Source organism: Numida meleagris, chromosome Z (genome assembly GCF_002078875.1).
Source record: "Numida meleagris isolate 19003 breed g44 Domestic line chromosome Z, NumMel1.0, whole genome shotgun sequence".
NCBI lineage: Eukaryota > Metazoa > Chordata > Aves > Galliformes > Numididae > Numida > Numida meleagris.
This window is the reverse complement of record NC_034438.1, coordinates 57,868,909-57,883,184: the sequence shown is the minus strand read 5'-3', so window position 1 is coordinate 57,883,184 and position 14,276 is coordinate 57,868,909. Positions and strand designations below refer to the sequence as shown.

Here is a 14,276-nt window from a genome sequence, read left to right as displayed (position 1 = left end):
GACCCTCTCAGAGCTCACAGCAAGGTATATTTCTTTGCCTCTATGGGGATGACAACAAACTGATTAAAAAGATCAACTTTGTTCTCAAGGGGCAAATAATTTAAAATAACATTGCACAAGATGGAGACTCACAAAAAGGAAGGACTTTAATTAGTAAAATCTTTTGCTCGTAATGATTTTGAAATATAATGAGTGACAAGGTGACAATGACTCAAATTGTTGTGAATTGCCAGCAACCTATGAATTGCACGTCAGGAACCGGCATTTTTTCTAGGCAGCTTTTTCCACATTCTTTCATACCAGTGCTTCCTCCACTACTTCCAGCCCGTTTGGCAGTGGTCACTGCTGAGGCAGCCAAGCAGATTATGGAGGAACTACCAGAATAACCTAAGTTACAAAACCTGGATTTTTTTCCCATTTTTTTTTTCCTGAATCTTCACTTTGTTTTCTGTAGCAAATGAGGTGGAAACAACATCCTTGAACATACTGTATCCTGTGCCCCAGTCTCCTGTCCACTGACATTTATATCCTAGGACTCCACTGTTTTCCTCATTTCTGTGTATCATGGTACAGTCTTTGTATGCCCTATCCAAAACCCATAAACATTTTTAAAGTTGGGTTGAAGCAGGGAGTCCTGTGTTTTTTTAACAGCACCGTTTCGCTTAAGACAACTATATATATTTATCTCAGAGAAGTTAATTTCTGTGATCTCTCTCTGTTTGAAGACTTTTATGGCTCACTGCTCACTACAGAAAAAAAACACACATGAGGAATCTCAAAATTTTGCATACCAAAAGGTATATGTTGCCACTTGACCTCTCAAACATAGAAATCTAGTATCAAAATGTGCAATACATACAGTAAGTTAGACGATATTACCCTTGTTTCGGATATCACTTAAAAAGATTTCATCTTTGATTCTGTTGGATAAATGATAAAGGATACTCGCAGAGAACAATCTGCTCTGGCAGGAGGATTGACTAGAAGACCTGTGAGGTCTTTTCAGTCCTTAACTGCAATCACTCCACAATCAAAGACAAGCACTATCAAACTAGGAAGTCTGAATAATTTTATTCACCTTTGCCTTCAACAAGTTGCTCTGCTTTCTGCTGAGCTAGTTTTCTTTGCGATTAGCTTGCTAACTGGCCAAGTTTACCAAGCCTGAATCCTAAATGAAAGGAAGGATGACTTGGCTGACCTGTGCACAACGATCTTTTTTAGAACAACAGGAGCATGGCACAGTTCATGGTGGGAGGAGAAATGCAAGCTGATTCCTTCTTTTGAAAACTCATATGGCTTGCCTCACATTTTAGGAGCCTGACCTAACAATATGCATTTTGTCGGCATCATGTAATGAATGTGTGAAAGACAAGAAAGCAAGATAGCCCCAATTTATTCCTTTTCTTTGATTAAACCATACTTCTGAGATGCAGAACAAAGGGAGGGTACAGCAGAATGAAGAGCTAGTGGTGCTCTTGAAGAGATGCAAAATCTTCCGTCACTTATTATCTGCTTTTCTGATTTCTTGCTTGCTCCAGGAAAAAAGGCAGATGTAACTTTCCAGGACTGGTAGATGCAAAACTTACTGTAAGAAGTCTTTAGTCTCGGGATTTTTAGAAAAACCTAATTTAACTGCACAAACTAAACAGCCTTTGTAGAAACTATTACAGTTTAAATTGCATATACTTTATCAAGATGTCAGTTCACTCTAATATCTATAGAATGAAATGCTATGCACACTTTTTTTTCCCTGTTATGCAGAAATTATTATTGGAGTTCCAAGCTTATCTGATCTTGTAGGAATCTAAGTCTCAGAGGTCTAAGTGTTGGTGCTCAGTGAAATCTGGTGGGTTAGGGTTCTCCAGTTGGCCTCAGACGCTGGGCAGGGTGCTGCAGGCCTGCAGTAGGACCTGCTGGGCAGTGTGCTGCAGGCCTGCAGTAGGACCTGCAGCACAGCTGCCAGACCTCTGCAGGTGTCACAGAGGCCCACGGGCATCCAAAATGTCACAAGATGTATGTGTCCCAGCACCTAACTGCAGTCTTTTTGCTTTTAAGTAGTATGTGTTGCAAAGAACAATAAAGCTGTAGTAATTTTTAAGCATCTCTCATAAGTCTTCCATTGCCAGGGTGACATTTCTGTTGCTTAAAAGTAAAAGAAACTTCCCAAACACAGAAGGGAGTAATGGGCTTTAAAAGGTAAATATGGACAAAGTAAAAAACTAAAACCATATGTTACTTTGGCTGTAGGTAAAGCAAGTCTGAAAGTTATAAGAAGGAAAAACAAAAAAAAGCTTTGCACTGTAAAGGCTGGGCGAGACTCTGGAGGTGGGAGGCCTGATTCCCAGTTCTGCCACAGACTTTTCCTGTGCTTGAGCATGTCCCTTGCCCCTTGGGAGCCGTCTGCCTAGCGCTTGTCATCTTGTCTCTTCTGGTGGAATAAAGGGCTTATTAGCTCGGGTTCAGCAGCACACTAATGCAGTCACACAGGCTTTGGATGAGACCCTTGCCAAGTGGCAGGGCAGGCTGAGGTGACGGCCATGGGGCAGGCCACACAGCTGCCTGCAGGCTGAACTCAGGACAGGGCTTGATCTCCACACAAAATCTGCCGATCTGAAAGCTGGTGTGCACCAGTGGGCAGTCGGCCTTCTGCCACGCGTGTTGGTCTGACCAAGGAACACGCAGCGATGGCACGCAGCCTGCTCACGTTCCGCCAGCTTGTGCTGCCCGCCAGCATCACTGCGCATCAGCCTTGTGTTAATAAACCCACTTTGTACCACTTGCTCCTAAATATTGGCACGGCTTATCCTGATATATGCGTTTTTTAGCAAAACAAATTAATTAGTTGCACATGATCATTTTCTATTTAATCTCTCACAGGAAAAGGAAAAAAATTATTTACAAAAAGTTGCGTCCAAAATTAACTTAATTTCATTCATATGCTGCTAGTATAAACAGCACTGTTACAGACTGTGCTATAGCAAAAATAAAATTTGCTGCAAGTTTATTAAAGAAGCTAATCTTTGTGGGGAAACGTTCCTAGCAGACAGGCTGAGGAAAGGCTTATCCCTTTGCCCAGAAAATTTGACCCCATCAGCTGGTCTGATAAAAAACATTAATTCTTCTACTTCTTCCTTCGCTGCCTCTTTGATACCCTCTGACTATTGTGGCAACATTATTGCAAATTACTATTATTATAAAATTATGTGATTTATACTTTTTTCTTTAATAACATTTCAGAATTCATTTAGTATACTTGTTTAAGTGGTGAATGCTATTTAGAAGGGATAAATACTGATTTACATTTCTAAGTGTCTTTTAACATAGAGAAGACACTGTCAATGTGAAAATCTGTGGGGAGTGGGAGATGGCTTGGAGGATGGAGAGAATAATCATGTCACATTTAAGCCTGTATGATCTGTTTCCATAGAAAAAGGTTAGAGATCAACAAATTCTCAGTTTCGTTCAGTAATAAATGAAGGGTGGCTAGGGCATTAAGTTTCTGGGGGAAGCATTAGCCAGTATGTACAGCAGCAGCCTCTGGTGGTCTAAGAAAAAATGGTAGTATCTATAAGTAAGGATTGAAATATGTTTTTTAAAAAGAAGTATGTACATATTTAGCTATTTGACTCAATTTTGCATTCAACACATTAAAAAAACCAGATGCTTTTAAAACGATTTGCTGGCAATACGCTTGTTAAAATCTGAATAGTATTAAAATTCATATGCATTCATTAACGTTACATAAAAGTAAAATGCTTTTATTTAATATTTCTATAAAGTATTATAGTCAATACTTATTATCAAGAAGTTTTCTCCTTGGTTTGCCTTGCTAAAAAAGAAACCAATTTTATAAGATTGTTACTGAATTGATGACATTTTCTGTCTTCACTCATGAATTCACTTGGCAGATGTTTTCAAGAACAAAAAATTCCGTCTTATTACAAAACATATTAAGCAGGTTTTTCTGCCATAATGTTTGACATGATGTTTATTGCCCAGACCAAATCAGTCCCTTTAACAAGCTATAACGTATGCCAGAAAGTACATTATTTCATAGTTAAAGAAGCTAACAGCATGAAACAATAAGTACTTTGATCTTTCAGGCACAGCACTTAATGCACTACACAGTCTAATAGTCGTTTTTATTTATATATTTTTTTTGTATAAAAATAGAGTGCAATTTGAGATTTTGTATTTTAAGACTCTGCTTTTACATATTCCTGAATATCCCAGCTAATTTGCATTTTCCTACAAAAATAAATAAAATACTTGAAGAAAATTACAATGGGAGAATTTCATTTTTGCACATCACAGTCTAACTACGCACGTTGGATCATCAGCTGGACACCTTTAATTTCACCATGTGGCATTTCATCAGAACACAACAGATCTTACTGACCATATGAGAGCATAACTGAGGATATTTATTCCTATTTCTTAACAGTCAGAAACAACATCTCCAGCATATGTGACACACACAAATCTTCCTTCAACGTTAGATGCAGTGGATGCCTTCACTGTATCTCAAGGAATGTATTTACCACAGCTGCTGAGAGGAAATTTTTTATCTTTGTACCCATTCACCCTGCTTGGCAAAGGTGATCTAAGGCTTACTGTGTATTTTTCAGAATTATTTGATGATATTACCACCAAAACATATACCATCCTTAAATACTTCTGTAGAGTGACACTATGATTTTTTTTCATTTTATTCAAGATGTTAGTGAGTCAAAAGCATTTCTTACCACAGGGCAAGTAACATTCATTTTTTTTGAATTTGAATTGCTCCTTCAGATTGCCTAAAACCAGCTCCAAAGACCATCATCCCACAGCTAAAGTAATGCAGGCAGTGATCCCAGGGTGTGAGAAAAGGGTCCTTTCTGTAGCAAACACAGTCCAGCAGTCCCAAGCATGGGAGGCAAGAAATGCACTGCAAGTATGGCACTGCACCATTTTGTTTGCATCATGCTATGCCTGGAGAAATTATCAACAGAGCAGAGCACGCTATGTTCACAGCTCCTCTTGCAACCACCTATCTTAAGTTTTACAGACTTAGCACTCCATTTCTACCCAGCAGAGTAAATGGTATTCTATTAGTGATCCAGTTTTGTTTCAGAAACTAGCAGGCAAGTAAACTGCAGTAATGTATCCTGCCACACACCAAAGCAGGGATATTTTTCATTCTGTTTCAAAAAAACTCTGCATCAGAGCCTATTTAAGAAACATATATATATATATATATCAAAGGATTATTTCAGAATAAAACACCAATTGTATCAGAAAGCTCAATTCCAGTTACTTCACCCTGGAAAGAAGACTACCACATACATTTTCACTAAAAGTTCTTCCCTTGGTTTGAAGAAAATTGAATAAAGGGAATGTCAACAGTCATATTTGAGGCACAGACCTGCGTAAAAAAGAAAATGGTATGGAGTCATGCATTTTATGTTTCGGGGGTCAAACCTCCTGAAGCCAAATTTCATGCCTCATCAAGCAAAAGAGCCATGAGAAGGTGGAATGCTAAAAAGGTATCAAAAAAGGTGTACTTTCAATATGAGGACTCTGGACCAGCATGCTGACTAAACACATTTCAGGACAACACAACAACGTACACCAGCTTCTGATGCAATTTGACAGAAGCCTCATTGCCCTCTTAAGAAACAGTCTGACCGCTAGGAAGAATGGCATATCTCATAAAAAAAAGCACATAGATAGAAAAAAACCACACAACAGTGCTCTGTTGGTGACTTTGAATACGCATATGCATCCTTTTGTTTCCAGTCCTCAGTTGTGAGATGTTTCTTAAAAGAAACGGTAGTATTTATGGTATTAGTGATCCTTAACGTCTAGGTTACAAAACCTCTTATCCAGTTAGTACAGCTGTATTTGTCCTACAAACAATTTAATGTTAAACCACAATCAGCAGGAACACTTTAAAATTTTAGATGATTCTAACATCTCTTGTGCTGGATTTTTCTCTATTTCACAACAGAAAGATGTATACATTTTTTACTGATTTAAGCATGGTGTGGCTTTTCTGACATGTTTTACTCTTGAATGAAAATGCTAACTTTCATAATAAAGGCTTTGGAAATTGCATGACTCAGTCTCGAATGTATAATGCATAGTATGTATATGAAGCAGAATGTGTCAAAGTGCAAATAATATTGTTTGTGCCCCCTGCAGAATTAGAAATCCTCGGGTAGCACTGTTATAACGATCCCATGCTGGTAGCATTACAAAGTGCAAAGGTTCACTGAGTAAGAAAAGAGCAGGGGACAGAGTTTCCTCATTACACCATTCTTGAACTATTCTAGCTTAAATATTTATTAAGATATTAATAACTCTCCTCCTTTATCTGCCTTCAGAAGTTCAGCTGAAACACAATGGATGGCTGCTCATATGAAAACAATACATTATAGGGTAAATCTGCTACCATGCAAGATGAACACCAGTATTTTCCACAACACATTATTAATTCAGCAGGTAATATGTTAAAAATCTATCAGCCTATAACTACTGCCTCCTCAGTATATGACAATGTAATACCATAAATGCATGCATGACATGTGAAGCTAATGTGTTGCCAAAGTTGCACTAGAAAGTGTTTCATATGTACACCTCTGTTTATAAAATCATTTGTACAAAGTCTTCCTTAAATGATTCTCTTTCTTGATAGCACCAATGCGTTCCTCTGGGGTTTATTTGAAGTTCCTCTTTGAAATTAGAAAGGACTGTTTTGTAACTCTTCCAAAACTTACTTTACATTCAGCAAGTGACAAAAAATGTCAATAGAATAAAGAGCTAGGAACTCTGTATGAACTCCTGAATGCCATTGCAGCAATGTGTTTGTTTTTAAAAAAGCATGCTATTTATTAGCTAATATGGACAATAAACATATCGACCCATTAGTAAACAAGGACAAACAAAAGTAAAAGAAACTTACTCTAATATACATCTGCATTGTTTCTTTTTCTTTTTGTGGATTTCGATACTTTTCATAGAAGTCACGTCGTTTCTTTGTTTCCTTCTGCATTTTATCTTTTCTTTCCCTCTTTTCTGCAGGTTCATCTGAGCTATCAGAAGACAGCTGTACTTGGGCTTTTGTCTTCTCCACTTCAATATAGTTCTCATTGGGATTCAGTACTATTACTCCATAGCCTTCCTGTTTTAGAAGAGACAAAAAAAAAAAAAAAAGAAAAAAAAAAAAGAAAAAAAAAAGAAAAAAAGAAAAGAAAAGGGAGATTTAATACTTGAAATGCTTTGTGTTTACTTTAATGCTCTTAAAAACACATATTTATTTCAGTAAGTTCACATAACGTAATTTTTAGAAGAGCATTTTAAGAATATTGTTTGTTTCTTTTCTGTCATTAAAGGGATATTGATGTGTGAATATGTCTGTGTGTGCACTTATGCATATACACATCCCTCAGCATCAGAAAAGTTGCCTGATTTACCTTTAAAATAATTTAATATGTTGTTTTATTCATAAACATCTTTTTCAGAAAACAGTATTAAAACTATAAGCAAAATATTATTTTAAAAACTCTACATAATGATGAATAAAAAGCTATACACTCAGCCAATAAAAACCTTTAAGAAAGAAAGGAGAGAGGGAATTCATATATATATTAAAGAAAGCATGGGAAAATTATTCAGCACAGTTTAAAATAGTAAAACCTTTTGTCTAGCTGACAAGCATCCGCTGCACAAGCCAATAGCGGCAGTAACAATGAATCAATACTAAAACTGATTCAGTGGTATTGCTTACAAGTCAACTATTCTACTGTGGAGAAGACTTTTAAGCACATCTCTAAATCTGCTCTAAAACTTCATTGGGATTATGTCCCATATTCAACAAACCCAGAGAAAATTTGTGACCTGCAGGATCCTTTTGAACATACCAGCTGCATTTTTGTGCCTTGGAAAATGGGCTGGTTGAAAAATACATGAATTTATGAATGAGGAATAAATCTTGAATAAATCAGCCAATCATTTTATTATGATTTTTAAATGATGGTAAATCATATAAGAATTGTAATATTTGTGAAAGATAATCGCAAATGCAGGGAGAAAAAGGAAAAATGGAAGCACGTGCATTTAACAGATGAGTCCTTAAAGTTACCATGGGTTCCCAATGAAAATCAAGCTGTCCTTTAAAAGTAAATTTTAATAAAGACTCACTTTCTGAAAATGTCTACACTAATTATCTAACAGAACAGCTTTATTCCAGCTTTTCGTTCAACACTCAGTTCTGCATTTCAGTGAGGCGAGAAGATCAAAGAAGTCCACGTACCTAGCTTCACCAGAGTAAACCAAATCTATACTAACAAAAGATACTTTATTTGGGCTTGCTTTATTCTAATCTGTAGAGCTATTCAAAAATCTTGTAACACATTGTGATCACTGTCAGGTAGACAGATTGTCACTTAGTGATTTTCTACAGTTGGACACACTCGACTAGTTATCAAAATCACATTTGAAGGAAGTTCCTACCCCTCTTCCTTGTGCCTGCACAACTTTTCACGCCCTTCTCAAATTTCTGCCATAGCTTCTCCTCCCACCAAAACTGAGCTAAAGGACACTGTTGCACTCTGCTAAACAGGGTGAAATAGAGGCATTCAGTACACTGTCTCTGGTGTAAGGGACATCGTCAAAAAAGGTCACCATAGGCCAAAGAGAAAATTGCCTCCTTACTACACTCGGTACCGTGAGTAAGTGGTCTCCTGTCATGTTTCTTTCCTGCCCTCTCCGCTGAGTGAATTGAACTTAGGTAAATATAAATAAATAAACAGTCAAATAAATAAGCGGAGGGAAGGGGAGGGGCAAAAGAGAAACAGGAAACAAAAGGAGGCATGGTTCAAAAGCTCCCCGTGCCTTTACTGCCTGTATTGACGCACAATACCACATTATCAGCAGATAAATTTCCAGCTCACAAAATTCAAAGCCCCAAATCCAGCACAGGGGAGAACAGCCCTTCAGCAGATACATGTTACTAAATGACTGGGGATGAAAGCATGACTTGAGCTTGCTCGCTGTGGAGCAGGGACTAACTTATCCCCACATTTACCACCAAGCACTTCGGTGGTTTCATTGCGCAACACAGGCTGCTCCCTTTGTTGTTCATCTTCTTGACCTGCTCATTCTGAGCAGAGACACTCTGCGTATCGATTCCTTTTGCCTTCTATACAATGCCAAATGCAAAATTCATGTATTTATTATAGGTCTACAAGTGTTACAGGAATTTGAAACCCTGTGTCCACTTTTAGCTGACCACAAAACAGACACATAAATCATCAAAGAAGTAGAATTTGTCTAAGTTATTGATTATGTAACTGAAAATTACATGACTCATTTGTCCAATTTTATGAGGACACAATGTCAATTTTTCACATAGACATCAACAAATGAAATACGATTCCATTTTTAAATTCCCCATATCATAAATCAATTAGAGGATTTTTATCAATTATGTTTTAAGCAGCATAACACATCTCCCTCTACACTTTAAAGCTTTTTTTTTCCTGAGATAGCATGTCTTTCCTGTCAGTACAATTAAAATAATTAGTAATTACAGAGGGTTTTTTTTTTCCTTAACTGCGGGAAAAACTATCACCTTATAATTCATGAGGATTTCTTTTGGAAAAATAATATACTTTCAGACTGTTTTGCTTATGATTCCCTTTCCCTTGTCCTCTGCATCTGAAATTACAACATGTAAACAATGGCACCAGAAAGATTTGGTAGTAATAAGCATTTGATAGTGCACCACGGAGAAACTAAGACTGCTAAAATTGCACCTGATTCCAGATTCTCTGTCAGACTTAACCTAAACATTTTTTATTTATATTAATTTCCACTGAAAATGAATACTTAGCTTTAGGTAACATCAATGTAAACATGTCTTTTAAGTTCAGTTAATTTCTTAAAAATGTAGCCATGTGAGTATAGCTGCACCATCAAACTTCAGTGTGATCAGAAAATAAACAAAAAAGGTGGAACTCTTCAGTGGGGTTGAACAAAGTGCAAGTCAATGCAAAACACAATAAAAAATACCTTTAGTACTTAAAAACAGGACTTTAGGAAACTTAAATAATAGGCAAGATACACAATCTTTGGCATAACTATTTAGCAACAAAAAATCACATTCATTAAAATCTAAATAGAAGTCATGGTCAGAACTACGTACCTCACAATGGCATTAAAAATACCAACCCCTGTTCTGACGAGCTTACAGCATTACTAAAATGTAGTGAGCTAAGCTGTAAATAATTATTATAATTCTGAAAAGTTTAAAGTTTGGTATGTTTTCTGTGTATGTAATTGCGGAGTTGCTATTTCTATGCATCCAGTGCACATAGAATGTCAAACCATTGTGTAAAGCACACAGTTTTTTCTCACAGTAAAAAGTTAAAATTTGTAACAACAACAAGAAAATTCTCCATAAATCTTCAGTTAATTGCAACAAGCCAAGCTCAGTGCTCTACCACATATTTGAAATAATACAGATGCCCCACAGAAGGCAAAGTTTGTCTGCATCACCCATTAGTATATCTACGATGAGAAGTAATCATCAGGATAGGCACTGATAAACACAAGTTCCAGTCTCTAATCCATTAGCTCAGGGCACACAATCACAGTTTCTCTTTCAGACTGGAATACTCTATTAAACAGCTATTTCCTGCAATTCACTTCAGGATAAGTTGGCAGTAAAACATCAACTATACCAACTACTATCAACCTCCGAGTAACTACTTCTGGAGGTAGAGAAAATGATGACAGAAGGAAAAGCCGGCTGAAAAAGTCAAGTGTTGGAAGGAATCAAAATTCTCAGTTACAATACCTTTACTACAAAAGCAGAACAATGTAGAAGGGCCTTTTTCACCATAACACACAGGCCAGAACTGGAACGGTGCTTTGTCTCGTACTGGAAGCTCGAGCAAGCCATTTGAAATTGAAGGAATATCAAAATTATTGCATCTGGCAGTAAGAATGAGGTGGGAAAAAAAAAAAAAGAACCCCAAAATATTTGAGGTAAACTCTCAATCTTTTGAAACCTCTTCTGCCTCGTCAAATGAATAATGAGCTGAAAGCATTCAGCTCTGCATATTAATCCACCAAGATGGGATACCATATGTGACCAGAAAGGTCAGGGTTGGAGAGGAATCTTTTGACCTATGTAACTATGTTTTTGGTCTGCAAGTGAGGGTATGAAAGAGATCATTTTCTTAAGCCTTATCACCCTGAATTTCCAAGTTCAAACTTCTGTATAGATTGTTTGCAGCAAGATCAGAGTTAATTCCCAAGGGAAATGCAACTCCAAGCGTTCGTCTCCTAAACCTGCCTGTGGTTAAAATGGACATGGCAATGTCCATTCATCTTTCTGAAAGATGTACGTTCTGTTTATTCCCCATCTTTTTCACAAGAAGGGTACATATATGTCACTGTTGCGACATCGTAGGTGCAACAGCGGGATGAGGTCATGACAACCAATCAGAAGTCACTAGTGAAGCGTTAAAGTAAACATAGCTGTTGGAGATGCAGCTCAGCTTGAAAAATGCCCCCTCCATTATTTGAGCAATTTTCTCAAGACGTGACCTGAGACTGAAACGCCTGAAATGTCAGTTGACTCCGCTTTCTGTTTCCACCCAATGTACACTTTGGCAACTGCACTCTGCTAACACATTGCAATATTTCTGTCCCAGCTACACCTCAGCTCTGGGTGCGCTGAATTCCAGCGCTGTGTCCAAGTGTGTAAAAATGCCGTGTTACTGCCAAACACACATTGTCCCACTAAGTTCCCAACTTAAAATAGCTCATCAAGCTAGGCAGGAAAAGAAAACATGCCACAAAAAGTTTTTAGAGGACCACCTGTTGTCTATTATTTTTACATAGCACTTACTCATAAATCATAACACAGGGTAATTAATCAAGCTGTCAAAGAGAAGGTCAAAGGTTACGCGGGGGAGTCAGAAGGTCATGCATGGGCTGATAGAGGTCAGGGTCACACCGCATTCCTCATTATCAAGTTGGGATGAGAGACGGCCCAAGCAAACAAAAGTGAAAGCAGATGGAGAAGTGAGTGGATAGAAAAAAAGAAGAAAATTTCACAAACAAAAAGAAAAGTGAAAGAAGAATGTCAGTTGCCTTCAAACAAGGAGGAGAATAGAACAGAAATACATTGAGATGTTCTCAAAAGGTCTCACACAATACAAAGAAACTACAGTTTGATAATTTAAATACGTTTAATATAACTTTCCATCCGATCTTTTCACAAGTAGAAAACAACGCTACAAGACAGGCACACTAGTTTTGATTTCATTTCACATCAGAAGTCAATACTTTCAAGGTGAATAAGACAGAAGGAACCTATTAATGCAAAGAATGCTGATGGATATAAAAAATGCTTCTAAATGCTAAACTTTATTCGTGTTTGTGGCGACAACCAATAGATGTTCAATAAAAAGTTTGAATGTTGTATGAAGAACTACACTTCCACATACACAAATACTCAAAAACACAAAGCATCATAAAAGTCCCCCCGGATGACACAACCGTTATAAAATATTCTATCATTACACTGACCTGAATTAGATGCAGAATACTGTGCAAAATTAGCTGTCACCCTTTCCTCAAAATCTTTGTTAATCTCATTTTGAATGTTTGCAGCTTTATCAACACATGCATCAATGTCAGCTCCTTGGTTACTGAACCGCTGTACTTGGAAGAAGATATAATTAAAATGTTTTGGCACAGAAAAGGTGAAATTGTATCTTCCCCTGTTCCCTGAGGAGTCTGTAAAACATGTAGGATATATTGACAAACACACACCCTTGTCTAGAGCCCTGACATCCCAGGTCACCCAACTCCTATTTATTTCAAAACATTCACTTTACACTTACCCGAACTGTCACCTGCTGCGTTACTAACTTTTAATGGATATTAGAGCTATAAAAACAATAAACTCTTCATTTCCTTTCTGTTACTGCCTTCTAAATCCTCACTGCATTTAGTATGTGTCTCTTTGCATGTAGAACTGTATTCATCTTATTTCACCGTACCTAACTTTGAGTTGGAAAGCACAAAATATACCATTGGTACGCTTCACTTCAGTATTTGGTAATTTGGAGCTGGTGCAGCTATGCTAAACAAATCAATATTCAAAGCTAAAAAAAAAAAAAAAAAAAAAAAGAGATAAACTGTTACCACATTTTGAGTTTACTGTTGAAAAGTTTTGAAAAGAATGAATGTTCCACATATATCTATAATTAGCAACCTAAATATGTTTATGCATAAGATCTGCAATCTTGTTTCATGGTGTTTGTTCCCAAGGCCAAAACTGAGTAAACACATCCACGTACCATAAAGATTTTACTCCCTCAGTTGCACCCTCTATTCTTGGTTGGAAACTTCTGTGCCTTTGTAAGCACTAATTTCATCACAGCTTTCAGCAGAAAATTGTTTTTCATCGAAAGTGAAATGCGGTAGCATTAACTTACTTCTGTGAATTAATAGAAAATTATTATGTTCATATTCAAATACTGCTTCAAACACTGCTTAATAAACCTCAGCCTCATCACCTCTCCCTAACATGAATTTCAGGCTATCAGTGGAGGCTGAATGGAAGTGAATTCACCCCAATCACACAGGCGGAGTACAGGACTGCAAATAATCCTTCCATAATAACTGTCCAGGCTGCAATAATAGTCTCTGCTCTTCTTCACTAACTGCACACAGCTCTGGGGTCCATACAGTCCATGAAAGGATGAATTCTCCAGTTTCCCCCAAGGCCTGGCATCTTTTAATGACACCTTATAGGACCCCTTTCTGTAATTAACGCCTGTACTCTGAAGGCTTTTTCTCCTCTCTTATGAAACTATCTTAGTTTCTTTTCCTACAAAAACTGCAGGAGCTTCAGTGTGGTTCAAAGTTTCGCAGAGGGAACTCCTGCATATTTTACTTTTTAACTAAGGTTTTGGTTGAAAGGTCACTCAGCTTTATAAAGAATGTTTTTGAAAGCAGTGCACCAGAAACACAAAGGTTATCAAATACCCTCATAACACCCACAGAAGAAATACATAATTGTTAATTCTAATTTACTGATAGGCAAACCAAGGAGAATAACAGTTGCTGTCTGAAACTTATGCTCAAATAAGGAGCAGAAATGAAGCTGACTGCAGAATTTTTTAATGTTTCTATGGAGTTTCTCAGCATCCTTTTAGCTGACAGCAAAAGTTCTCTACTGCAAATTTGTTTTCCAATCCACTTTGTCTCCT

General features: G+C 37.2%; 1 protein-coding gene across 5 annotated transcripts in view; it reads right to left on the bottom strand.

Annotated features, from left to right (window-relative positions):
• Positions 1-14,276, bottom strand: part of FAM172A (family with sequence similarity 172 member A) — a 266,705-nt gene that overhangs the window by 122,188 nt on the left and 130,241 nt on the right. For all 5 annotated transcript variants that reach the window (XM_021379622.1, XM_021379623.1, XM_021379624.1 and 2 more), the window contains one exon: positions 6,947-7,165. In XM_021379622.1, coding sequence (XP_021235297.1) covers positions 6,947-7,165 — 219 coding nt within the window. The remainder of the gene's footprint in view (positions 1-6,946; positions 7,166-14,276) is intronic.